Source organism: Salmo salar, chromosome 04, assembly GCF_965601325.2.
Source record: "Salmo salar chromosome 04, fSalSal1, whole genome shotgun sequence".
Taxonomy (NCBI): domain Eukaryota; kingdom Metazoa; phylum Chordata; class Actinopteri; order Salmoniformes; family Salmonidae; genus Salmo; species Salmo salar.
The window spans coordinates 51,284,312-51,312,065 of record NC_138294.1 but is presented as its reverse complement, the minus strand read 5'-3'; the positions used below and the strand labels follow the sequence as shown (position 1 = coordinate 51,312,065).

At 45.1% G+C, this 27,754-nt stretch overlaps 1 protein-coding gene across 4 annotated transcripts in view; it reads right to left on the bottom strand.

The window, feature by feature from the left end:
* The window catches only part of LOC106603263 (roundabout homolog 2), a 171,928-nt gene that overhangs the window by 35,571 nt on the left and 108,603 nt on the right, over positions 1-27,754 (bottom strand). For all 4 annotated transcript variants that reach the window (XM_014196666.3, XM_014196669.3, XM_082974525.1 and 1 more), the window contains exons 3-8: positions 12,578-12,735; positions 12,232-12,352; positions 11,837-11,975; positions 7,923-8,059; positions 2,434-2,558; positions 1,216-1,387 (exon numbers count right to left, since the gene is read on the bottom strand). In XM_014196666.3, coding sequence (XP_014052141.1) covers positions 1,216-1,387; positions 2,434-2,558; positions 7,923-8,059; positions 11,837-11,975; positions 12,232-12,352; positions 12,578-12,735 — 852 coding nt within the window. The remainder of the gene's footprint in view (positions 1-1,215; positions 1,388-2,433; positions 2,559-7,922; positions 8,060-11,836; positions 11,976-12,231; positions 12,353-12,577; positions 12,736-27,754) is intronic.

The window sequence follows — 27,754 nt, the reverse complement described above, 5'->3', positions numbered from 1 at the left end:
TTAATTGAAAGAGAGAGAAAAGAGAGAAGAGAAAGAAAAGAGACAGAGAGAGAGAGAGAGAAACAGAGAGAGTGAGAGACAGAGACAGAGAGAGAGGAGGGCAAACAGCTCCCAACTGGCAATACCTCAGCACTTAAGATAATGATGCTCCTCGAGAGGAGGAGAGAAGTGTAAATGTAACTCTCCATCAGGGAGAGAGTTTTCATCTGAACAGTTTCACTCTTTTCAGGATTTTCATGGCCTCTCTATGGTTCAACTTCCCACAGTGAGACGCTAATGAAGTGGATGAAGGCATTTGACCGATTAGCTCCTGCAGCATTCGGCACATCACATCTCAGCCAAGATAAGTGCCAAGCATTAAACAGACAGCCTCTGACGCATTTTATGGCCAGCCTTTCAGTCAATGTTTTCAAGCAAGTGTGTGTGTAACTTCTGCTTCCAAATCACACTCTCAAACACATAGATCCCCTGAACGCAGCTCACTCTCCAGATCCCAATCACCTGAATTCTGATCGCCTGTTCACACACCTGTATGTCATTATCACACACTATTTAGTTCAGTTCTTTGCACCCTATCATTGTGAGGTATTGTTTGTTTTGTGACACTTTTATTCGGAGTGTAATCCTCCAGTGTATGATAGGTTTGGCCTGCCTCACTAACGATGTCTTTTGCCTACTCCCTGCCTGTACTTTAGCCTATCGGATTTCCTGTTTCAACCTATTGCCTGATCTCCCGGGCAACGTTAATAGCCTTATACCCGCATGTACTATTTCCTTCTTGGACTGTGTCTGATCTTCTGCCTGCCCCTGGACCCAGCTACCTGCCTCCTCCTGTGTTCTTTTACCAATAAACACCCTCTGCGCCCTGCGCTTGAAACCAGCTCTCTGTCTCCCATCGTGTTCGTTACAGTGTTTGTGTGCTTGCATTTAGCTGTGCATTGTTCTCAGGCAAGGTGCACAATTGTGTTGGCAAAGGTTCTGTAGTTGTCTGTTGGTTAGGATATGCATCTGCAGGTGCACAGTGTCTGCAGTGTCTTTGTGTGTCCGCGGTGTATTACATTTACATTTTAGTCATTTAGCAGACGCTCTTATCCAGAGCGACTTACAGTAGTGAATGCATACATTTCATTTCAGTGCTGGCCCCCCGTGGGAATCGAACCCACAACCCTGGCGTTGCAAACACCATGCTCTACCAACTGAGCTATATGCTCTCACCGTCTGCCACCTCCAGCTGAGCCTTGGCCAGGATGCTGCCGGCCACAGTGAGGGCCTGGCAGGTGTAGTAGCCTGCATCAGAGCGCTGTACGGAGGAGATGGTCAGCTCTCCACTCACTGACACTGACACACGGCTGTCTCCCTGGGCTGGCTGGCTGGGGAACAGCAAATCCTGGAAAGACAGGAGAGACTCATTAGCATGGTGTTTTGTCCTGTGCCCAAAAGAAAACCAGCAGGAAACATGGCGAGATTCAATTGACATGTTGCAGTTAATAGCGAGAGTGAATAGTACATGTTAACTGTACTGTGCTAAATGGTTAATACATTCAGTTAGTTATATAAGAGATGTGAAAGAAGAGGAGAGACATTTAGAGTGACAGGAATTAAACAGGGAGTTTTAATTGCAGTGAGTGTCATCCTTGGCAATATAATGCTATATAACAGTATAGTCCCACACTCCACACATGTACAATGCGAGAGCACACTGCATTGACTAAAAAGCACCAACAAGTCAAACCAATCATCTGGAGCCTTGTTCTGTTTTCCTCCATGTCCATTCTCAGTGTTCATTACTGACTAGCGCTCCTATTCACTCACTTATCCTAGAAATGTGTGTGTAATTCAGTAGTAAGTGTGGGGGCCGAGGGGTCAGGGTCCTCTATCTGCTCAAGGTGGTTAGTCATTTACACTGTGGGTGAGAGGCGGTCAGCCCTGCCCGTGATGAAGCCCTGCAGTAGGAGTCTTGACATTGAGTGAGTCCTCACTGCCGCCCACTCATAGCCTTGAGATCTCGATCTCTCTATCGCTTAAATTAGATTTTTCCCCATTCCGCGTCCTGAGAGCAGACAAACGGAGGGGAAGGCAAGGACATTAGCCTAATCCCATTATGCCTAATGACGCTAATGTAGCAAATTAATGCTGTTTCTTGTGAAAGAAATGGCTGGTCAGAGCATGCGGAGTGGACCGATGATTGATGGCCACTTCATTATGTGACTGTCACGGGGACGGGAGTCCTGACCGCCCCCCTCTGGTCCCACGGCTCTAGCCACAGTCCAATCAGGACCAGACCTTCATGTCTCAATTAAGACAATTAGGAGAAGGTTGTTTTTGTTTATGTGCGTAGGAAGAGGCCAACACACATAGGCAAGAGCTAACACACGCAGGCACAGTCAAGTATGCAGACATTCAACACACGTTATTCAAACAGGTGTTTCTTACCTGGCTACCCTCTCGTTGCCAGAACACAGTGGGTTGGGGGTTGCCCTTGGTCTCACAGGGGAAGGTGGCTGTGTGCCCCTGAGCCACGATCTGGTCCCGGGGTCGCACCACAAACTGGGGAGCCTCTGAAGACCAAAGGTCAGAGAAGTGAAACCACTGTCACCACAGCACAGCAGGAAGACATTTAGAGACAGTTCTGATCATGTGCACAAACTAATCAAGGGAAGCTACAGGTTTCAGCTACAGGCTACAGGCCACAAGCTACAGGCTACAGGCTACAGGGAACATGCAACACGTGATTGTCTAGTAGTCTCTCTGAAGAAACATTACTACAGGTACCAGACCACACAGACCATTCATCCTGCTGGCCACAACCTGAATGAATGAGACCAACTCATGAACACGGGTGCTTTTACACACATTCTCTCCTTGTAGTCTCTACATCAGAACTACTGCATATCAACTACTATATCTTGACCAGCAAGTTGGAGAAACAGAGGGGTTACAACTAACTTAACAACACACAACTAAATGAAGGGCTGGGTTGGGTGGTTCAAACTAAGAAGGTACATGTGCATGTATTAGTATGTTGAATAATCAGGTGTGAATGTGTGCTGGTGTTAATGGGTGTGTATGTACAGTACCAGTCAAAAGTTTGGACACACCACAATATGTTTTAGATTTGAGATTCTTCAAAGTAGCCACCCTATGCCTTGATGACAGCTTTGCACACTCTTGGCATTCTCTCAACCAGCTTCATGAGGTAGTCACCTGGAATGCATTTCAATTAACAGGTGTGCCTTATTAAAAGTTAATTTGTGGAATTTATTTCCTTCTTAATGCATTTGAGTCAATCAATTGTGTTGTGACAAGGTAGGGGTGGTATACAGAAGATAGCCCTATTTGGTAAAAGACAAAGTTCAAATTATCTCAAGAACAGCTCAAATAAGCAAAGCGAAATGACAGTCCATCATTACTTTAAGACATGAAGGTCAGTCAATCTGGAACATTTCAAGAACTTTGAAAGTTGCTTCAAGTAAAGTCGCAAAAACCATAAAGCGCTATGATGAAACTGTCTCTCATGAGGACCACCACAGGAAAGGAAGACCCAGAGTTACCTCTGCTGCAGAGGATAAGTTCATTAGAGTTACCAGCCTCAGACTGCAGTCCAAATAAATGCTACACAGAGTTCAAATAACAGACACATCTCAACATCAACTGTTTAGAGGAGACTGCGTGAATCAGGCCTTCATGGTTGAATTGCTGCCAAGAAACCACTACTAAAGGACACCAAAAATAAGAAGAGACTTGCTTGGACCAAGAAACACGAGTAATGGACATTGGACCGGTGGAAATCTGTCCTTAGGTCTGATGAGTCCAAATTTTTAGATTTTTGGTTCCAACTGCCATGTCTTTGTGAGACGCAGAGTATGTCAACAGATGATTTTCGCATGTGTGGTTCCCACCGTGAAGCATGGAGGAGGTGTGATGGTGTGGGGGTGCTTTGCTGGTGACACTGTCAGTGATTTAGAATTCAAGGCCCATTTAACCAGCATGGCTACCACAGCATTCTGCAGTGATACACCATCCCATCTGGTTTGCGCTTAGTGGGACTATACTTTGTTTTTCAACAGGACAATGACTCAAAACACAGCTCCAGGCTGTGTAAGGGCTATTTGACCAAGAAGGAGATTGATGGAGTGGTGCATCAGATAACCTGGCCTCCACAATCACCCGACATCAACCCAATTGAGATGGTTTTGGATGAGTTGGACCGCAAAATGAAGGAAAAGCAGCCAACAAGTGCTCAGCATATGTGGAAACTCCTTCAAGACTGTTGGAAAAGCATTCCTCATGAACCTGGTTGAGAGAATGCCAAGAGTGTGCAAAGATGTCATCAAGGCAAAGGGTGGCTACTTTGAAGAATCTAAAATCTAAATTATACGCTGAATGCTGATTGGCTGACACCCGTGCTATATCAGACCGTATACAACCGGAATAACAAAACATTTATTATTACTGCTCTAATTACGTTGGTAATACAGTTTATAATAGCAATAAGGCACCTCGGGGGTTTGTAGTTTATGGCCAATAAACTCAGTCAAAAAAAGAACTGCGTTTATTTTCAGCAAACTTAACATCTGTAAATATTTGTATGAACATAACAAGATTCAACAACTGAGACATAAACTGAAGAAGTTCCACAGACATGTGACTAACAGAAATTGAATAATGTGTCTGTGAACAAAGGTGGGGTTAAATTCTAAAGTAACAGTCAGTATCTGGTGTGGCCACCAGCTGCAATATGTACTGCAGTGCATCTCCTCCTCATGGACTGCACCAGATTTGCCAGTTCTTGCTGTGAGATGTTACCCCAAGGCACCTGCAAGTTCCCGGACATTTCTGGGGAGAATGGCCCTAGCCCTCACCCTCCGATCTAACAGGTCCCAGACGTGCTCAAACATGCTCAATGGGATTGAGATCCGGGGCTCTTCGCTGGCCATGGCAGAACACGGACATTCCTGTCTTGCAGGAAATCACGCACAGAACAAGCAGTATGGCTGGTGGCATTGTCATGCTGGAGGGTCATGTCAGGATAGGCCTGCAGGAAGGGTACCACATGAGGGAGGAGGATGTATTCCCTGTAACGCACAGTGTTGAGATTGTCTGCAATGACAACAAGCTTAGTCCGATGATGCTGTGACACACCGCCCCAGACCATGACGGACCCTCCACCTCCAAATCGATCCCGCTCCAGAGTACCGGCCTTGGTGTAAAGCTCATTCCTTCGTCGATAAACGCGAATCCGACCATCACTCCTGGTGAGACAAAACTGCCACTCGTCAGTAAAGAGCACTTTTTGCCAGTCCTGTCTGGTCCAGCAACGGTGGGTTTGTGTCCATAGGCGATGTTGTTGCCAGTGATGTCTGGTGAGGACATGCCTTACAACAGGCCTACAAGCCCTCAGTCCAGCCTCTCTCAACCTATTGCGGACATTTTGAGCACTGATGGAGGGATTGTGCGTTCCTGGTGTAACTCCGGCAGTTGTTGTTGCCATTCTGTACCTGTCCTACAGGTGTGATATTCAGATGTACCGATCCTGTGCAGGTGTTGTTACACGTGGTCTGCCACTGAGAGGACGATCAGCTGTCCGTCCTGTCTCCCTGTAGCGCTGTCATTGGATTTTCACAGTACGGACATTGCAATTTAATGCCCTGGCCACATCTGCAGTCCTCATGCCTTCTTGGTGCATGCCTAAGGCACGTTCACACAGATGAGCAGGGACCCTGGACATCTTTATTTTGGTGTTTTTCAGAGTCAGTAGAAAGGCCTCTTTAGTGTCCTAAGTATTCATAACTGTGACCTTAATTGCCTACCGTCTGTAAGCTGTTAGTGTCTTAATGACCATTCCACAGGTGCATGTTCATTAATTGTTTATGGTTCATTGAACAAGCATGGGAAACAGTGTTTAAACCCTTTACAATGAAGATCTGTGACGTTATTTGGATTTTTACCAATTATCTTTGAAAGACAGGGTCCTGAAAAAGGGACGTTTCTTTTTTTTGCTGAGCTTATATCACAGCTAAGGGCTGTATCCAGGCACTCCGCTTTGCGTCGTGATATATTGGCCATATACTTCACCCCCTCGGGCCTTATTGCATAATTATATTTTGATTTGTTTAACAGTTTTTTTGGTTACTACATGATTCCACATGTGTTATTTCATAGTTTTGATGTCTTCACTATGTCACGGCCTGATCCATTTCACCTGTCCTTGTGCTTGTCTCCACCCCCTCCAGGTGTCGCCCATCTTCCCCACTTATCCTCTGGGTATGTATACCTGTGTTTTCTGTCTGCCTGTGCCAGTTCGTCTTGTTTGTCAAGCTTAGCGTTTGTCCTGTCAGCTCCTGTCTTTTCCCTGCCTCTCTTTTTCTCGCCCTCCTGGTTTTTGACCCTTGCCTGTCCTGACCCTGTACCCGCCCGCCTGACCACTCTGCCTGTCCCTGAGCCTGCCTGCCTGCCGTCCTCTACCTTTGATCCACCTCTGGATTACTGAACTCTGCCTGTCCCTGCCCCTGAGCCTGCCTGCCGTCCTGTACCTTTGATCCACCTCTGGATTATCGACCCCTGCCTGCCTTGACCTTCTTGTTTGCCTGCCCCTGTGGTTACAATAAACATTGTTACTTCACACAGTCTGCACTTGGGTCTTACCTTGATTCCTGACACACTATTATTCTACAATGTAGAAAATAGTCAAAATAAAGAAAAACCCTTGTGTGAGTAGGTGTGTCCAAACTTTTGACTGGTACTGTAAGTGTAGGAATATTTATTGAGCTTTAGCTAGTGCGTATATGTGTGTGTGACAGAGAAAAAGAAAGCAATGCATGCACAATGGGATCAGCTCATACTTACCAACAGGACGAGCTGGTGACAGAACAATGGTATGGGTGGGTGAAGACAAAACACAAGATGGAGAAGAGAGGAGAGGAGAGGGAAAGAAAAAACATGGAAATCAGAAATGAATGAGGTGATGTTGGGTACAAAACTCCAGCAGGTAAGGAGCAGGAGAATGGGGCTCAGGTAAAGGAAATAAAACCTGGGTATCATCATGGAGGGGTGTATAGTTTAACACAATAGCCTTGTACACTTAGGCGTATTCACAGATGTGGGAACACCACAGAATTGTCACTTGACAACGTGCTGATGTGAAAGCAAAAGACAGAAAGCTGGATCCCTCACCCTCTTCTCCTCAAATACCCTGAAAACACTTTCTCACGCCACCAATTCTCCTATTAACACCCCAGTTGACAGAGGACACAGTGAGGCGTGGTGATGTGCAGGCGAGGTGGAATGGATAGTGAGATACAGGGTGGGTAACACAATTGGTTCTGGTTAAGTTGCTCATATCTGAGTGGAGGCTGGAAGTCCTGGTGCATTCATCCAGCCTGGGCCCTGGGAGAGCAGCAAGTTCACACCAGATAGACTTTAGTATTCAACGTTTGTCCAGGTCCCCAGGACGTCGGGAAATGCCTTCAGTACTGTCCACTAGGGGCAACGTGAGCATGTGTTAATCTCGTAGGCTTGGGGTTTGCTCGGACCTTGTGGATGGGGATAAACAAAGGGCTTAAACTGCATGTTTCGGCTCCGAGGATCGCAGGTTCAATCTGATGCCAAACCTTGACCCTTACCTTATCCCAAACCTTATCCCTTACATGTACCCTTACCTTAACCAGTCGGAATTAATGCCTAAACTTACCGTGAAGTTTTTTATGTTATAGGAAAAATGTTGAATCGTGAAGTGAGACTGTTCTTGTTGGGGAGAGAGCAGGACTGAGCCCAGCTCTGGGCTCACAGCAGGCAATAACACTCACATGGTGGGGTGGGGGAGAGGAATGGCCTGGGCCCACCCTGCTGAGACTGTTACCACAGCTCCAGGAACAGGATTAGTGACAGGTGTCTGGCTGTCTCCTATAGTTGCCTGCACTCACCCCTGACGGTGAGGGTAGCCGAGGCCTCCACTTTGCCCACACGGTTCTCGGCCACGCAGGTGAAGGTCCCCTGGTCCCCAGCCAACGCCTTCTTGATTCTCAGGAGGAAATCCTCCTTCTCATATCGGATGTCATACCTGGGGAAGGAGAGGGGGAGAGGAGGGTTCACATTCGAGTGAAGTCTAGCTTGCCGTAATCAGTCTCACACCTCTGCCGGCTTGCATGCCACGACTGTTTTGATAAACGGCTGCTTTGAAACGACTGGAAAAAGGGGCAAAGTTCTGTATAAATAACAATTAGACAAAACAATTTACTGTATGCTTACTACAGTAAGTAACCCATTCTGGGACATTTCAGAGTAAAGCTTACATAAAATAATAGGTTGTGGACATAGGCTGTTTGAAGAATAAAGCGAGGCTTCCTGAGGTACTTAAGACTCCCTGCAGCAGAGAGACTGTTCTGCTACATAGGAGGAGGAGAAGGGGGGGCAATTATTCAGGGATGAAAGGCATGGCAAAATGAAAGGTGCTTTCAGCTGGAACCTTGACTGTTCCTCTATTTCAATATTTATGAAGAAGGGCACCCAGTGTGGGGTGCGTGCGTGAGTTTGTGTGTGTGAGAAAGCGAAAGATGGAGAGAGAGAGAGACTATACTGTATCTGACATACTGTATCTGGTGCACTCGCATAAATCCACACCGACAGACAGACAGACAGACAGACAGACAGACAGACAGACAGACAGACAGACAGACAGACAGACAGACAGACACTGCTACGGATGAGAAAGACTTGGCAGTAAGGACTAATTCATAAAGATACACTACGCATCACAGCAGCCAGCTAGTCTCAGCAGTGAGAGAAACAGCAGTCCTAACAGAGCAGGGCTAACAGTCCATCACTCAGGGGCAGAGGGTTTGACATGGCTACAGAGCATGGAGCATTATGGAGCTGGACTCACCCCTCTAAGGGGCCTCCTCTGGTCTCTGAAGCAGACAGACCAGCAGCCTGTAAACCTGTCTAGTCTTCGATACCATCTGGACATGTGAGACGAGCAGAGCAGTGAAACATAATGACGGGGGACATGGCGGGAGGGGTCACAGACCCAGGAGAAGTTGAGAAAAGTGAGGGGGAAAATATCACTCAAGCTTTTCTGTCCGTTCGGACAGTTGGTCTGTCTGACTGAACCTTGTGAAGACTCCAGTCACGTCACGTCTCTGACCCACATACACACCTCCTTGGAGGGCCGGTCTGGGAGGGATGGAGGGATGGGGAAAGAGAGGGAGGGAGGGAGAGTAAGAGAGAGACTGAGAGAAAGAAAGAGAGAAGGGAGGAAGGCTGGTCTGGAAGTAGGGCATGTTTCTGGAGTCATGGGGAAGAAGGGAGTAAGGAGTGAGCAGACAGACAGACAGACTCTACTCTACCCCTGTCTGAGAGAGCACTCCCCACAGCCACATCCTGTCTCAGACACATGCTGCTGATGCTGTACCACCACTAACACTATCACACACCACTACTTTAGGGCAGCTACTTCCTTTAGAAATACACACTTATGCCATGGAGGGAAAATCACATTTCCTCTCACGCAGATGACAATATGGTCAAAGATGTCATATGGGATTAAATATTGACAAACTGTGAGACAGCGTTTTCCGTTACAGTGACGAAGAGACCAGAGAGTCATGGTAAATGTAGTTTTATGCTGTGAACTTAAACAAACATTGACTCCATTGGCAGCATGGTATGATACAAAGTAATAGCCTAAATAGAGGACATTGTTAGACCTGGGGCCTTGTGTAGTGTCGCTATATACACATCATTATTATTTCTGAGACTAGCTAGTGCTGCTACAGTGAGGGAAAAAAGTATTTGATCCCCTCCTGATTTTGTACGTTTGCCCACTGACAAAGAAATGATCAGTCTATAATTTTAATGGTAGGTTTATTTGAACAGTGAGAGACAGAATAACAACAAAAAAATCTAGAAAAACGCATGTCAAAAATGTTATAAATTGATTTGCATTTTAATTTGACCACTCTGCAAAACATGACTTAGTACTTGCTGGCAAAACCCTTGTTGACAATTACAGAGGTCAAACGTTTCTTGTAGTTGGCCACCAGGTTCGCACACATCTCAGGAGTGATTTTGTCCCACTCCTCTTCACAGATCTTCTCCAAGTCATTAAGGTTTCGAGGCTGACGTTTGGCAACTCGAACCTTCAGCTCCCTCCACAGATTTTCTATGGGATTAAGGTCTGGAGACTGGCTAGGCCACTCCAGGACCTTAATGTGCTTCTTCTTCTTGAGCCACTCCTTTGTTGCCTTGGCCGTGTGTTTTGGGTCATTGTCATGCTGGAATACCCATCCACGACCCATTTTCAATGCCCTGGCTGAGGGAAGGAGGTTCTCACCCAAGATTTGACGGTACATGGCCCCGTCCATCGTCCCTTTGATGAGGTGAAGTTGTCCTGTCCCCTTAGCAGAAAAACACCCCAAAAGCATAATGTTTCCACCTCCATGTTTGACCGTGGGGATGGTGTTCTTGGGGTCATAGGCAGCATTCCTCCTCCTCCAAACACGGCGAGTTGAGTTGATGCCAAAGAACTCCATTTTGGTCTCATATGACCACAACACTTTCACCCAGTTGTCGTCTGAATCATTCAGATGTTCATTGGCAAACTTCAGACGGGCATATATATGTGCTTTCTTGAGTAGGGGGACCTTGCGGGCGCTGCAGGATTTCAGTCCTTCACGGCATAGCGTGTTACCAATTGTTTTCTTGGTGACTATGGTCCCAGCTGCCTTGAGATCATTGACAAGATCCTCCCGTGTAGTTCTGGGCTGATTCCTCACCATTCTCATGATCATTGCAACTCCACGAGGTGAGATCTTGCATGGAGAACCCAGGCCGAGGGAGATTGACAGTTCTTTTGTGTTTCTTCCATTTGCGAATAATCGCACCAACTGTTGTCACCTTCTCACCAAGCTGCTTGGCGATGGTCTTGTAGCCCATTCCAGCCTTGTGTAGGTCTACAATCTTGTCCCTGACATCCTTGGAGAGCTCTTTGGTCTTGGCCATGGTGGAGAGTTTGGAATCTGATTGATTGATTGCTTCTGTGGACAGGTGTCTTTTATACAGGTAACAAGCTGAGATTAGGAGCACTCCCTTTAAGAGTGTGCTCCTAATCTCAGCTTGTTACCTGTATAAAAGACACCTGGGAGCCAGAAATCTTTCTGATTGAGAGGGGGTCAAATACTTATTTCCCTCATTAAAATGCAAATCAATTTATAACATTTTTTACATACGTTTTTCTGGATTTTTTTGTTGTTATTCTGTCTCTCACTGTTCAAATAAACCTAACATTAAAATTATACACTGATCATTTCTTTGTCAGTGGGCAAACGTACAAAATCAGCAGGGGATGAAATACTTTTTTCCCTCACTGTTTAGCATAGAAAATTGAGAGCTCAAATACTAAAATATACATCCAGAAATAGAGATAGAAAGGACGAAGGAGAGTAAAGAAATTCAATTTGTGGATTCATACATTGTGAACGCACGCATGCACAAGAGACATAAATGGCAATATACAGAATACTCATGCCCTCACACACATGGACACGTCAGCCTGAAAACACAATAGATCCAATTTGTACCTCAGGGTAGCACGCGCATAGTAAGTGCAATAGATGACATTTCATCTGGGTTTAAGAACAGGACTGTGGGCTTTGAGAAATAATGTTAGGTATCGTGATCCAAGCTGTAGTAACATGTCAGGAGTTTACCTGCTGTAGACTGGGACTCATTAGTCCTGTCTCACAATCCATATGAACACCTGTTTCAACCACCACAGCCACAGCAGGAACTCATAGAAAACACGGACACACACACACACACACACTCCCTCTCTCCTCACCTGCCACGGGGTATATCCACGTCGTCCTTCCTCCAGCGTAATGAGGGAGGTGGGTCTCCCTGTACCTGACACCTGAGCTCCAAACTCTCCTCTACCAGGACCACCTGGTTCACCGGCCGACGGACAAACGTGGGTCTCTCTGGACAACCACCACACACACACCACACACACACACACACACACACACACACACACACACACACACACACACACACACACACACACACACACACACACACACACACACACACACACACACACACACACACACACACACACACACACACACACACACACACACACACAGGACATGAGTCTACAAGCACTTGTAAAACAGGTAGCATGTAGACAGTGCAGCTATTACAGGAAGCACCAGGGGGTGAGTCTGTCCTTACCGAACACAGAGAGCTGAGCCGTCTCACTGTCTCTCTCCCCCACCATGTTGGTGGCCACACACACATACATCCCTGCGTCACTCTTCCTGGTGTTGGAGATGGTCAACTTCCCTCCACGTACCTGACAGATAGACAGAGACAGCGTAACAACGTCTAAATCAGACACGCTGTACACTGCTTTCAGTGACGAGAACCGTTGTGACTACTAGCCACTGATTGAAACGGGGTTATACCCACGTCACTCTACCCCAGACGGAGACGGTGGTTAAGTGATTTTGCATAGCTCAGCCATCCCTAATGAGAGTCGGCATAGAGGAGCGTGTCCCGAAAGAAGTGCTGTACTCACAGTGACCCTGTCACCTTTGAGGTCCAGACGGGCCTTGTCTTTTCTCCAGAAGGTGGTGGGCTCAGGGTGCCCACGAGGAGGCTGGCACTCCAGGGTGGCAGGCTCCCCCACTGCCACCACCATGTCCTGGGGGTTCTGTCTGAAGTCATCACGCAACACTGGGAGAAACAGAGAGAAGGGGGTTAGACTCTTTCTAACCAGGTTTTCTTTACTAGGTTCATTGTGGATATATTGGATGTAGTGTTTCATCCACTGTGTGGGTAGATAATCCAAGCTGGATGATCAACAAACAAAAAAACAAGAGTTCACGGACAATATATGTAATATACAGTGTAGAAATAACGTTGCACTCTGTCAGCTAGTAGCAGAGTTAAGATAATAACTGGAGGAGAGCCAGAGCCTCGAGCAGAATTCTAGTCAAACAGGAATTGTGTGGGATGGAGCCAGAGCCCCGAGGTCCTGCTGTCAATCACAGGAAGCTGTGGCAGACGAGATCAGGGGTGTCTCAGTCACAGAGGCCTGGCCAGGTCTACAGAGCCATATGGCTGGGTGGGTTCTGTCACTGTCACACGTCACTCCTCTACTCACTCAGACAAGCCTTTCTTCCACCCCATAGTGACACCCCCACTTAAAACATTGCACCTTCAGAATGCGCTGAGCGTGATATTCCATACGGATGCAATACAATAAACAAGCTTTCAGGAAGAAAAATAATGCAATTCTTACGCAAACACTTGTCTTAATAGCACTGACTTTGCTGATAGCTACTTTATTGAGGAAATGTACTTACTATGACTATGATAGGTGGTTGCCTCACCTAGCTAGCTTAAGATGAACGCACTAACTGTCGCTCTGGATAAGAGCATCTGCTAAATGACTAAAATGTAAACGTGACAATGTAAGAGCCACATATTCACGCTGTATTTGTTCCACCACAGTGAGGACAAAAGGAAAAAACACAACTCTGGGAGAGAACACATTTTGGTCAGCGAAGTGAATTTAGATGCAACCCTGCACACCTCTGAGAAGGTAGAAATCTGACCCAATAGAAAGATTCTGAAATGGGCTTCAATTCTCTAGCATGACGGTTGGTAAAAATATGGTGCAATGTGAAGATATTTGGATATAAATGACCATAGGGGCCTCATTACATGAAGTCCTCATTATGTGAGGTGAGAGGGGAGCTTGAGGTGGTGGTGCATCTGGTTACTGCATCCTAATATTACAAACTGGTCCCGTACATGTAGCTGAAGGCAATCATTTAAACCTTGCCATGATTCAAGCCTACCGAAATGAGACAGAAATCTATCTACAGTATTTGAGAAATACGACTTTGCTAAACACCATAGACACAGAAAGCAGAGATGAAAAGGGCTTGAAACTGCATGTGAGCAATACAATGAGTGATAATGATTTAAAAAGAGAGTAGGTGTTAAATAGCAGCTGGTTGTTATTTCTGGCTTTGGTCTCGCAACGTACTCTGTCATAAAAGAGGTATGCAAATCTTACACGATAACATCCAACGATGTTACAATAACTATGCGCACGCTTCAATGGGATAGAAGGCCATGTGTTGTTGTGATTCTGGATGGCCAGATAACTAGCAACAATGACAAGAGGTGAATCGTTTCAGGTAATTGTATCTTATTATTGATACCAAGTCCTGTTTTGAGGTGTTTTGACTGATGCCACGTTATGATAACAGGTTTTGTTCTGGATCAAAAAGGGGCTTAGGTGGTGTGGCAGGGGGCGTGGCAGGGAGCATGGTAGGGGGCGTGGCAATGAATTCGGGTCTGGCCGCCAGCGCAGCTACATTTTAGAGAACATTTCAGAGGCCCCTATCTTGGCGTTGTAGAGACATTTTTAAGCCAATACCTTGCAATTCTACACATTTTGCCATGCAAAATGTTGCAGTTTTAAAGCTAGTTTTCTGTAATTCTATGCATTTTGCCATGGATAATGCTGTGTTCTTTTGTTCAAACAGAACAACAAAACATTGTTTGAATTTTTAATTCTGCCTGACTGTCTAGCTTCTATTTTGGTGATTGTTAGTTCTTAAAGATTATTTTATTTATTTTTTATTTCACCTTTATTTAACCAGGTAGGCAAGTTGAGAACAAGTTCTCATTTACAATTGCGACCTGGCATAAAAAAAATATATAGATCCACTCTATTATCTTTTCTACATACTTTATATCTGGTTTTAGTGGTTTAAGGTAAATCGGCTTTCCATCCCAAAAATGTATTAAATAAATACATTTAAAAAAACACGGCTTGCCCAAGGATTACAATGGCAAATAAATTCCTGGCTAATAAGGCTCAAATTCACTAGCTAGCTAACCAACAACTGTAACAATGTATTTTAGAAACAACAAGTGCTCATTGTGCAAATGTATTTATGTTTCCAATAAACATTGGAGACTAAATATAGTTGTCACCAATCTAAGCCAACCCAGTGTGTTTTGCCCCATAGTTGTGCACGCGTCGGTTTTGCTGCTAAACAACCAACCCGTCTATACTGCATGTAGGCCAATGCTGTAACAGAGTCCAACAACTAGGACTACTACTGGCATTGCTGGCTGTAGAATGGGGTGTTTTATAATATGATCTCTCTTGACACAGGTCTGCTGAACAGTAGCTTGGAGTTTGTTGAATAGTCTATGTGATGAGAACAGCCTGCAGGGGCGTGTCACTTTCTCAACAGCAGTCAGAGGCCTGTCCCATTTCTGTCACACTTATGACACATAGCCTACACACGTGCACGTGCACACGCGCACATACACTAACACAGTTGCCCGGGTCACGTACTACCAACATTTGCTGATGATGCTTTATCAAAAAGAGCCAGAGATGGAGAGCGAAAGAGACAACAGACACCCAATGGGGTCTGGAACAGGGAGGGGGTTATTTGCATTGGGGGATTTTTGAATAAATAAACAACTTAGCATGTCTGTGCCCTAAAAAAGTCATCAGCAATCAGTCAGGAGAAACTTCAGAGTCGAGACGGCGAGCGTTTACCCAGCGTTCCCCAGGGCCATGAGCCTAGAACATTACCTATTAGAAAGCTCTCATTTCAGCAGCCAGGCAGCGACAGCAGGCAAGCACAGACAACAGACCAAAAGCCACTCACAGAGAGGATGTGGCTGGCGGCAAACAAAGTATATACAGTCATTTCAATTGTTTATACAATAGACACACAGATCACGTATAAGCAACTGAAGCTCGAGGAGCAAAGCGGGGTAAGGATGCTACTGATTATTAATGGACACGACATGATAAGTAACATCAATCAGCAGGTCACATCCAATTACTGATATTTAAACCACTGACGCCCCAACTTGTATCCTACTCCTTAGGTGTCTGTCTATGTGACTGGTGACATGTCTTGACTATGACAGTGAGTGCCTCTCCCTTCATAACTTTTAACATTGGGACAGTATATGACACACTCCTCTCACAGAGATGTACCAATGTCTCCGTCTTCCATTCGCCTGCGGGTCAGCCAGACATCCAGCCATCCAGTCACCATGAATGGTTAACAGTTAAGTGGTAACTACAATCATGTTGCATTAGCATCCCGTCCTCTTGTCATGTAATGTAAATTGAAGATGTAGGTGGCAGTGGACGCTCTCCTCCGCTCCCCCTTCCCCCTCTCTCTCTCTCTCTCTCTCTCTCTCTCTCTCTCTCTCTCTACGTTCTCCCAATTACAGTAAAAGAGCTCCCACAGACCCCACTTCAACATCTATAATTGATTATCGTCTACTCTTCTGTCTCTTTACGCATTCACTGACTCTCACGCTTCTCCTGCTCCCAACCTTACCTAACCTACTTCTCTCCCTCACCCACTTAAACGTGCCTTCTACTGTACAACAGCATCTACATCTTCTGTGTCTGAAAATACTGTAACATAGAAATATATGGTTTGATGACAAATGGCTTTTAATAAATGTTTATAACAAACTGAAGGACTTAACACAATCTGGGGGGAAAAAAAGGTATTTAAAGGCCTGATTTACTACAATTAGATAATAGTTCTGTGTTTGACAATAAGTCAATCGCTGGGTTCTGATGTCATCTCTTGCCCAGTCATACTGGAAATGGCTCAGTGGCCCACAGGCTCTGTGTGTTTCTAGGACTGGACACTGACAGGATGCCGTCTGCAGCACAGTACACTGTGGGAGTGGGTGTGTTAGGGGGGTGGGGGGTGTAATATGTGGTTCTCGCACCTAGCTATCTTAAGATGAATGCCCTAATCACTCTGGATAAGAGCGTCTGCTAAATGACTAAAATGTAAATGTCACAATTCCTTCCATTTAAACCTAGTAAAAATTATCTGTCTTAGGTCAGTTAGGATCACCACTTTATTTTAAGAATGTGAAATGTCAGAATAATAGTAGAGAGAATGATTTATTTCAGATTTTAATTCTTTCATCACATTCCCAGTGGGTCAGAAGTTTACATACACTCAATTAGTATTTGGCAGCATTTCCTTTAAATTGTTTAATTTGGGTCAAACGTTTTGGGTAGCCTTCCACAAGCTTTCCACAGTAAGTTGGATGAATTTTGGCCAATTCCTCCTGACAGAGCTGGTGTAACTGAGTCAGGTTTGTAGGCCTCCTTGCTCGCACATGCTTTTTCAGTTCTGCCCATAAATGTTCTATAGGATTGAGGTCGGGGCGTTGTGATGGCCACTCCAATACCTTGACTTTAAGCCATTTTGCCAAAACTTTGGAAGTATGCTTGGGGTCATTGTTCATTTAGAAGACCCATTTGGGACAAAGCTTTAACTTCCTGACTGATGTCTTTAGATGTTGCTTCAATATATCCACATCATTTTCCTGCCTCATGATGCCATCAATTTTGTGAAGTGTTTTAGTCCCTCTTGCAGCAAAGCACCCCCACAACATGATGCTGCCACCTCCGTGCATCACGGTTGGGATGGTGTTCTTCGGCTTGCAAGCCTCCCCATTTTTCCTCCAAAAATAACGGCGGTCATTACGGCCAAACAGTTCTATTATTGTTTCATCAGACCAGAGGACATTTCTCCAAAAAGTACGATCTTTGCCCCCATGTGCAGTTGCAAACCATAGTCTGGCTTTTTTGGGGCAGTTTTGGAGCAGTGGCTTCTTCCTTGCTGAGCGGCCTTTCAGGTTATGTCTATATAGGACTCGTTTTACTGTGGATATAGATACCTTTGTACCTGTTTCTTCCAGCATCTTCACAAGGTCCTTTGCTGTTGTTCTGGGATTGATTTGCACTTTTCGCACCAAAGTATGTTCATCTCTAGGAGACAGAAAGCGTCTTCTTCCTGAGCGGTATGATGGCTGCGTGGTCCCATGGTGTTTATACTTGCATACTATTGTTTGTACAGATGAACGTGGTACCTTCAGGCATTTGGAAATTGCCCTCAAGGATGAACCAGACTTGTGGAGGTCTACCATTGTTTTTATGAGGTCTTGGCTGATTTCTTTTGATTTTCCCATGATGTCAAGCAAAGAGGCACTGAGTTTGAAGGTAGACCTTGAAATACATCCACAAGTACACCTCCAATTGACTCAAATTATGCCAATTAGCCTATCAGAAGCTTCTAAAGCCATGACATCATTTTCTGGAATGTTCCAAGCTGTTTAAAGGCACAGTCAACTTAGTGTATGTAAACTTCCGACTTCAACTGTAGATAAGGAGAGAGAGCGAGAGAGAGTGAAATAGCAGTGAGAGACAGAAACCCAGAGAGAGATGGAGACAGAGAGAAAGAAAGATAGAGTGAAATAGCAGAGAGAGAGAGAGAGAGTCTGAAGTTGTATTTTATTTTGCAGTGGTCGCTAGCATCATAAAACCTTCCAGCAATATTGTGAAAATGTTATGCATCAGCGGGAGTGTGAGTCAGGGATCTGAATCTTCCCTTTTATCCGCCTTGTTTCACTAAAGCAGCCATAGCCTGGGGAGCATGGCTTTATTATATGCACTTGTCTTCCTTCGCTGAGATCACACAGCGCAGTGTTGCAAAAGGTCGCTCAACCATAATGGAGAGAACTTGATAATGCAAAATAATGTCCCTAAACGTGCTTGCGTTCTCACTAAGCTCAGGTTTAAATACCAACTAAACTGTTCAGCTTTTCAGAGTAGGTGTGTAAGAGAAACAATGAGACAGAGAAAAGCAGAGGGAGCGCGCCTGTAAATCCCAGAGAAAAATATGGCCGCCACTCATCTTCTCCAATATGCCTGCTGCTCTCTCCTTTCTTCTCACTGACAAATGATAAAACAGCAAACAGGCAGATGAAACTGCATGAAATTCAGCATTTCTCTCCATCGGTCCAATTCTGCTGGGAGGTAATTTAAAAAAGTGGTGTCAGAGAGAAGCAACAAAATGCCTGGGACCATCTGTGCCTCAAAACCATCCCGCGTGTTCAAACAGTGGCGAGCAGAGCTGCCTAGCAAACTGAGAGAGCGGAGTGGGGAGGAATATTCTGAGCTTTGTTTACTGTCGGGCTACGATTACATTCTTTCTGCTGGACACATGCAGATGGCACACAGCATGTATATGTTTAGAGCTATAGAATGTAAACAGGTGGAGGACGTGGCCACGGTAAACATGTTCCCATTTGCAACAGCTGCCATTCAGGACAAAGAGAAAGCTCATTAATATGGTAATGCCATGCTATCACACCAATCCATAATCACACTTCTGCATACACACACGTCCTTTTGGTTGTTTCATTGAAGAGCGTGATAACGTGACCTTTGACTAGGGAATCAGCAGAAAGGTAAGCAGGGGAAACAATCTCAGGGCTTGGGTCTGAGGGAGAATAACACATGCTCTACAGCACGGGATACCTTTAGGCATACTGGTAGACACAATCTACAAACCCCGCCACTACGCATTGAAGAACGATGGTGGGTAATGTATAATGTGCCAATGTTGGTGAAATAGCAGCTGCTAATAAGGCCACCACCACCAACCTTCTGTGCCAAGGGAAAGCACGGCATCAAAACAAGTCCAGAGCCATGCGAGTGAGGAGGGGGAAGGCGTGACGGCTAGGGGGTTGAAACAGGTGTGTTCTGCCCCCCCCCCCCCCCCACAGGCGCTACTGAGCCCCTGGAAGCAGCTTACAGTACCCATTAGGATTATTCACCCCAAATCCATGTTAATCACATTTGGGCACACGGTAGCCCACTGCTGCCACTGCTACCTACCATATTCATCAGGACTGTAGACGGAGACGTAGTCTGGGGGACGGTTTGGGGTCAAAAGTAGCATTGGGGGACAGCATCACTAGTCTCCCACATATAAACACAGTCCAACACCCAGAGAGTATAGACACATGAAACCATCCCCGCACAGCTCCCTGCACAGCTCCCTGCACAGCTCCCTGCACAGAGCACCTGGGCAGATAAAGATGGACTATCAATCAGAGGCCTGACTGCAGTGCCACCTCAGCAAATGGCATCAATTCTTTACGGATGACAGTTCTACAGACAGATAGGCATGGGGAATCAGTCAAAGCTTTCCGATGATAGCTCATCAGAGGGGGATCACAACGAGTCTCCTCTGACGGAGGACATTCGGTCGCCCCTACACACTGCATACACAGACCTCATACACACACACACGTCACGCACACCACATACACACCACACTCATCTCAGGGAGCTCCACTGTAACATGTTCCAAAGGGCCTCTGTGTCAAACATTACTTCCCATTCAGCTGTGCGTGCTGGCACTGAGAGGGATCTGAGAGGGAGCGGGAGTGAAAGAGAGAGGAAGGAGAGCAGAAAAAGAGGAAAACATAAGCGCTCATCCCACAAGAGGCCTTTGTGTGGCAGACTTCCAGGAATTAGGTTTAATCAGTTTTCCCTTCTTCTTCTGTCAGTCTTCTGCCTTCTCTTACACACACACACACACACACGCACACACACACACATATAACACACACACACACACGTAAAAACACACACACACACACACACACACACACACGCATAACACACATTCATAACACACACACATAACAACACACACACACACACACACACATAACACACATTCATAACACACACACACGCATAACACACACACGCATAACACACACACGCATAACACACACACGCATAACACACACACGCAACACACACACAACACACACACACACATACCTACACATACACATACCTACACATACACATAACTACACATAACTACACATACACATAACCACACACACACACACATAACCACACACATAACCACACACATAGCCACACACACACACACACACACACACACACACACACACACACACACACACACACACACACACACACACACACACACACACACACACAAATCCCTGTCTCTCCCGACAGCAGCAGTAATTGTGCCTGCAGTCTCTCGTCCTCCATGACTCTCTCTAACTCTTCTGACAAACCATCTTGTTTATTTATTCACAAACCTCAGCATTAATCTCTCACCCTAACCATCACTCTCTCCTCCTCCACAATCTTTCTGCCACCGCTTTCACAATCTATCCTTCCATCTCTTCCACACTATCTCTCTAAATCCCTCACTCCCCATCTCTTTATCCATCTCCCCCTGAAGGGTAGAAAAGAAAATACTCTGTAAAAGAAGCCTGTTAATGTTTTATTTTTTGAGGTTTATCCTAAGCCTGCAATCGTAATAGAAAACCGTTAAAGTAAATTCAGACATAGCAGGTCATTACCAGAGCTGTGTGAAATGAACCTCAGAGGACAGAGGACAGTGTATACGTGACGTGATGCTGAGCAAAATAACAGTAAATACCAGGCTGGCTGATCCCAGCACAGCTGGAGGTCTCAGCACCTCTAATCCTGGCTCTGACTCAGCCCACAGCCCACTGGCCCAGGGACAGCTGAGTGACAGGACAGGGGCCACACATCACTGCCAACTGGGCAAAAGACAGCAGACTGGCCTCACACTCCCTTTTAGAGACGTGTTAAGCTGTGTGTCTGTAGGGCTCTGTGTGGTATTGGGTCAAACAGGGACCAGACTTTCCACTAACAGACTTTCCATTAACTGTAGGGTGTCAATCACTTTGGACTGACAGTTTGGGACAAACAAGTTCAACTTCAACTAACAAACTCAGTAATTCCAGTCCTATTATTAAACAATGACGTGGTTATTCAGCAGATCTTTCAGCTGACACAGTCCTGCCTTGTTGCACTACTGCAGCTAATACCATCATTCTGTTGACAGTTCTAATGTCATGTCCTGTGAAGTCCGTATCATGTTGATGTGGCCACAGACTGAACACTGTACTGGTGGTGGCAGTCAAAGGACCGGCTGTCACATCAAACCACAGTGCTCTGATACAATCGTCTAGCAATCTGGCCATCCCAGAGACAGACAGACAGCACATCAATGGCTGGTCAGAGCTCTAGCATATGGCTGACAGCGAGCCCAACAGCAGGACGACCGACTGCCTGAGCGCCCCCACTGCCCAGCCGGCTGACCGCTGGTCTATAAGCAGACTAACTGGGGACAGATCTGAGGATTAGCTTCTGCTCTTCATTCACTTATTGGATTTCCGGGGTCATCTGACTGACCAGGGCTAGGGACAGGAGGTGGAGAGGAAAGGGTTAATGCCAATGCTATTATATACACTGTAGATGATACATCTAGCTAGTAGTAGAGACTAAACATTGGTGCCTTAACAAATGTACCTGACCACACAGCCACATCCAGTGATCAGCACAGACGCACACATTCTTTATTTATATATTGCTCATTCGTAGGCTCTCCACCCTAAGAAATCAGACACAGTTGATTCTATTGTCTGCTGTTTTATCTTATTATTTCATCAAGGTGAAACCCTTCCAAATCTTTTATTGCCTTCACCATCGCCCACGGCCAGGCTTTGGTCCTGGCACTGCTATAACTGACACGCAGTGATTGATCACAGAAATCTCACCATCAGCAGAGAGAGAGAAAGAGAGAGAAAGAAAGAGAGCGAGAAAGAGAGGAGAAATAAATAAGGAAGGGATGGCTCTTCCCCTGTGGGCAGTGTAATAACCCTTTAAATCATCTGAAGATGACTGCTGTGACAGCCAGGCTGCCTCTGCCTGCCTCTGCCTCGCCAGCCACTATCTCTGCCTGCCTCTACCTCGCCAGCCACTATCTCTGCCTGCCTCTGCCTCGCCAGCCACTATCTCTGCCTGCTGACACGGGAGCCAGTCTGGGGCTCCGTCCTCACATTTCACATACGTCTCCATATGCCAAACCCAATCGTCTATGGAGAGATGAACAAGAAGGAAGATCAAGACAACACTGACATATCCGTGGAGGAAGAGGTCATATATAGCGATGCATGCAATGAATGAATGAATGACTGGCACATACAGTACAAGGACATGGATGCTAGTACACAAACACACACAATATGACAGACTTGTGATATCTAGTCCTTGTCCTGGTGTAAGGAGGGAGAACACAACAACACACCATATCCTCCGGTGGATAAGCATTTGTTCTGGCCTTGTTACCTCACCGCGGCTGAGGTAGTTATCACCGTGGCAACACCGTGGCAACCCCTGCACCTCCAGTGACCATGATGTCATCAGAGGTGAGAGAAGCAGCCCAGTGGTTCTGCTAATTACAACAACAACCACTCGTGGTTAACGAGGACCTAATTGCCTGAACATGGCTTCTGCCATAGGGGACAGACAGACAGGGAGAGAGGGAGGGATGTTGTCAGGCTGGTGAGAGAGGACACAGTGAACTTTGAAGTGCAGCGTATACTGCACTGTAGTCAATATCTCAATGGTTTCAACTTTAGGGTAAGCTCCTAACAGCCTATCCTGGTCATATAAAGACCTGCACATTTTAAAATCCCATGCCCTTGCCCCACTGTCTGCTCTACTAAGCAGCTCACCATTGTCAAAGGCTATTGCAGCAAAAAATTTAAGCATATCACAGTATATCCCCAGCCATTATGGAGCTCTTGATGCTGCATTTCCAGGATGCCTACCTTCCCCAAGCTCACTGAAAAGTACCCAGAGGATTTAAAGAGCACTAGGTCACTCTTCTCAAACGTAGCAGTCAGCTAAATCCCCTGGATTCTAAATCCCCTTCCCATTCCACTCTCCAGGGGGGCAAATCCCACACCGCCACCATGATTCCCACTGTTGACCCTCCACAAGACTGGCAACTTCAACTTACTTCCCAAGGGAACTTACTATTACGCTGAATGCCACGTTCCCTTTTCTGAAGATGCAACATGTGGGCACTCGAACGCAGAGACAGCTTGTTAATTAGACACACAAACCAGTGGAGAGAAAAATGGTTCACTTATTTTGGAAGAATTGAAAGCTAAATAAAACATACACACATTTTGTTTCTCTCTCACAACAGCTTTTTAAAATCAGCAGATCCACAAACCCCAGCTGTGCAGCTAGTTGATTGTCATTATCATTATCAATAATGTCTCTTGAGTGATGAAATAACACATTAAAACAACAAGCACCCTAATGGAAATCAACATTCTATTGTGAAAGAAAAATAACACAACCATTAAAAAAGTGAGTCAGGAGTTGACAGTGGAAAGCTGAAAAGTGGAAGAGGTGGAAGAGAAGGGGAAACTGAGACCCAGCTAGAAAGATAGGAATGAAGAAGAGAGGAAAGAGAAGGTTGAGGAATACGGTTCAGCATTGTAGAGTCTCTCTTCTGACCTTCAGCTCCCCATTGGGATACACAGCCTCCCACACCGACGGACCACAAGGGAAAACATCATGTCATGGACAGGAACACAAAATACCCCAGCACTCACTCTCCCTGTGACTACTATTGACGATACACAGTGAAGAAACAAACCCAGGCTGTGTTTCAAACTCTTAAAAGACACACCCTGTCCCCTCAGCCCTCAAATGAAGTGGACACTTCTGATGACGTATCATGACGTCTGACGAGTGTACACTTGCAGGGCGAGGGAGGAAGGAATGATTTTTTAAATGGACCGTCCTTGCCCGGAAATTCGTCGTTTGTTCATCCCGCGATGATTGTGTTTTCAGCCACCGGTAGCTTGTGGGTGCTTTATATGCGCTACAGTCAATTATGATTGCATGTCTACTTATAATAACTATATCATTATTAATATACGCCTACTGCATGATAGTTAGTACATTAATTTGCTAACTACCGTTAGCCTGCCTAGCTACTTCGGAAGAAGAAATGTGTTTTATTTCTACAATTTCCAAAAGCTAACCAAACAAAAACATCATTACTTTTACGAGACGTGTTTGTGCATTAGTAGCACAATTTCTAACGTATTTATATTAGTTTTTATTACACTTGTATGTTGACTCCATACTGGCGTTGAAGTTTTAAGTTTTGGCTGACTTTTCTTAGCAGATGTACAATCATCGCAAATTGAATTATGGGGCATTTCAGGCCCCGAAGTGATAAGCTAGATATGCACATTTTTGACATTATAGTATGTTTAGTTTCTAGATGATAATGCTAGCTAGCTAGGTGGTCGACAGCATTTTCATTCCTGGACCACCCCAAAATATGCATATAGCTATAACATTCAGTACAGCAACATCACACACACAAGTATTTCTCAGGGAGATACTGGTGGAGACAGTCTGAGACAGTTTGTCATCACTTCCTGCTCTTCCACCAGAGGCCCATTATCTGCAACAATCACTCCTGTGTTCCAATGGCACGTTATGTTAGCTAATCCAAGTTTATAATTTTAAAAGGCTAATTGATCATTAGAAAACCCTTTTGCAATTATGTTAGCACAGCTGAAAACTGTTGTTCTGATTAACACAGGAGTGATGGTTGCTGATAATGGGCCTATGTACGCCTATGTAGATAATCCATAAAACATCAGCTGTTTCCAGCTACGATAGTCATTTACAACATTAACAATGTCTACACTGTATTACTGATCAATTTGATGTTATTTTAAATTGACAAAAAATGTGCTTTTCTTTCAAAAACAATGACATTTCTAAGTGGCCCCAAACTTTTGAACGGTAGTGTATATGACATTTTATTGGTTGCAAGAATTTTGTATAACAATTTAAACTCAAATATTCTATGTCTTGAATCTGGCGTCGTTTTGTGTATCAGTTTATAAACATCATTATGTATCTTGGTTATACGTTACCGGTAGCGTCACAGGGGACCTAGAGTACCTGCAGGCACTTGTTCTGGAAATATTTTGAGTTCTTACGCAGATGGAGCTTCAGCTTGCATGCAGGGTCAGAAAAAACATGAAGAGGATGTCAGGTCTTGGTAAACATGACCATAGGTCTAGGTAAACAAGTTAGAACTGGCTAACCAACACCCCCAACTTAGTTTCAGCCAGTCAGGATATATAAATAGTCATGCTGTCAGTGTAGATAAACACATGATTGAGTATAGTATGTCATATAAACACATTTCCTCTGACTGGGTCTCTCAGTAAACATATTTAGAGATGTGTAGTGCTGCGGGAGGGAGGCAGCTGCATTCTGGATGTGCTCAGCACACAACCTAATCCACCGCAGCAGCAGCAGGGGAATTATAAACCTCACACAAACTTCACTAGAATAGCACTACAAGCCTCAGCTCCCAGCTCCAAGGCAGCAAAACTCATCAGACACCAGGGTTATTTCCAATGCTTTGCTGGGCTAAGCCATTTGGTGAGATCATTCCAACCATTTTGGTGGGTTTGTATATTTTTTATTGACTTGTATTTATTCAGGGGAACCCAATTGATACCAGTGTCTCATTTGTAGGGGTGCCTTGAGGACATAAATTCCATTAAAAAAGTATATTTACAGTATACAGTATATATCATTTGTTCCATGGCAAGGTCATGACCGACCTTACGACGAGTTATGACAGGTGTATTTGGGTTGATTGGTTGCTGGATTATACTCATTTAAAGATAGGACTATTGGACGACAGATTAAGCATAAGGCCATCACACACAAAACAGAGTGCATGTGTTACAGAAGACCTCTTTCTTTTTTGTCTTCATCCCTCTCTTTCTCTGGCCATATACAGTGGCTTACCATGTGTCAACACAGAAACATACACAGCAATAAAGGACATGACATGGTTTTCCCTGCAAATATCATCCTTCATAAATATACTTGTACGTCATGTATCCGATAATCTACATGAAGCTGTGATATCATATCTAAACGTAAAATGCAATCCACACAAAGCTCTTGTTTGAAAAGGGATTTCTCTTGTCCCTTGTATAACTACACACACAATAATACACCGTTTCTAGGTATGTCCCTGTACGGGTGAATAGTGTTTGGCTCAGAGGAATGAAATTAGCAGCAGGAAAGATCATAGGAGCAACATGTCAGACTTACTCTATCCAATGGACTTTTACTCGTTTACAGTTTAAAGCTCAATGCAGTTGTAATGTAATTTAACTGGAGCCCCTAGAAAGAGCGTTCATCTATTCTGCTTCATCGCATTAGTCCCAATGTACCGACCTACACACCAACATTTCCCTTTCTCAGTCTCTCTCCTGTTCTCTCTCCTCCTCTCCCTGACCTCAGTTCAACCCTTCACCAGGCTCTTCTCTACATGAGAGTGTAACAGACAGAGGAAATTCATTGATCTGCCTGAGATCAAAAGAGGAAGAGGAGAAAAGAGGAAGAGGATGTCCTCTCTTTCACCCCATCCTGGGCCGGAGGAGAGACACTGGCCTCTGCTCCTCTAGGCCATCCATCCATTCTGCGTCTGCTCACTTAGTGAACGGAGCGGCTGGGAGGGAGAGAGGGTGTAACGGCCCTGGGAGAGGTGGATTCATGAGGATAGGGTAGAATTTAAAGAGGAAGAAGCCCTCTATCTGAGCATCCCTAAGAGCTCTATACCACCCAGCTTATGAAGGGCAGCCATTTTGTTTCAGAATGGCTATCAGTTTGTAGAGGGAAAATGAGGAACGACTGACTCCAGTCGGACACATTTCTTCAAGGCTACTCAAACATCTCTCATCTTCGTCTCTTTCCATCGGCCACTGGACACTTAATTTCCATAACAACATGTTTTCTCTTAGTTCATTTCCCTTTGTTGTAGCTACAATTAACGCCAGCCCTATGGAAGTTTTCCTCCCATTGTTCGTCTATCATTTAATTGATCAGGAGAAAGAGCTGTAGTAATAAATTGTTTCAGAACAAATGTATAAATTACAG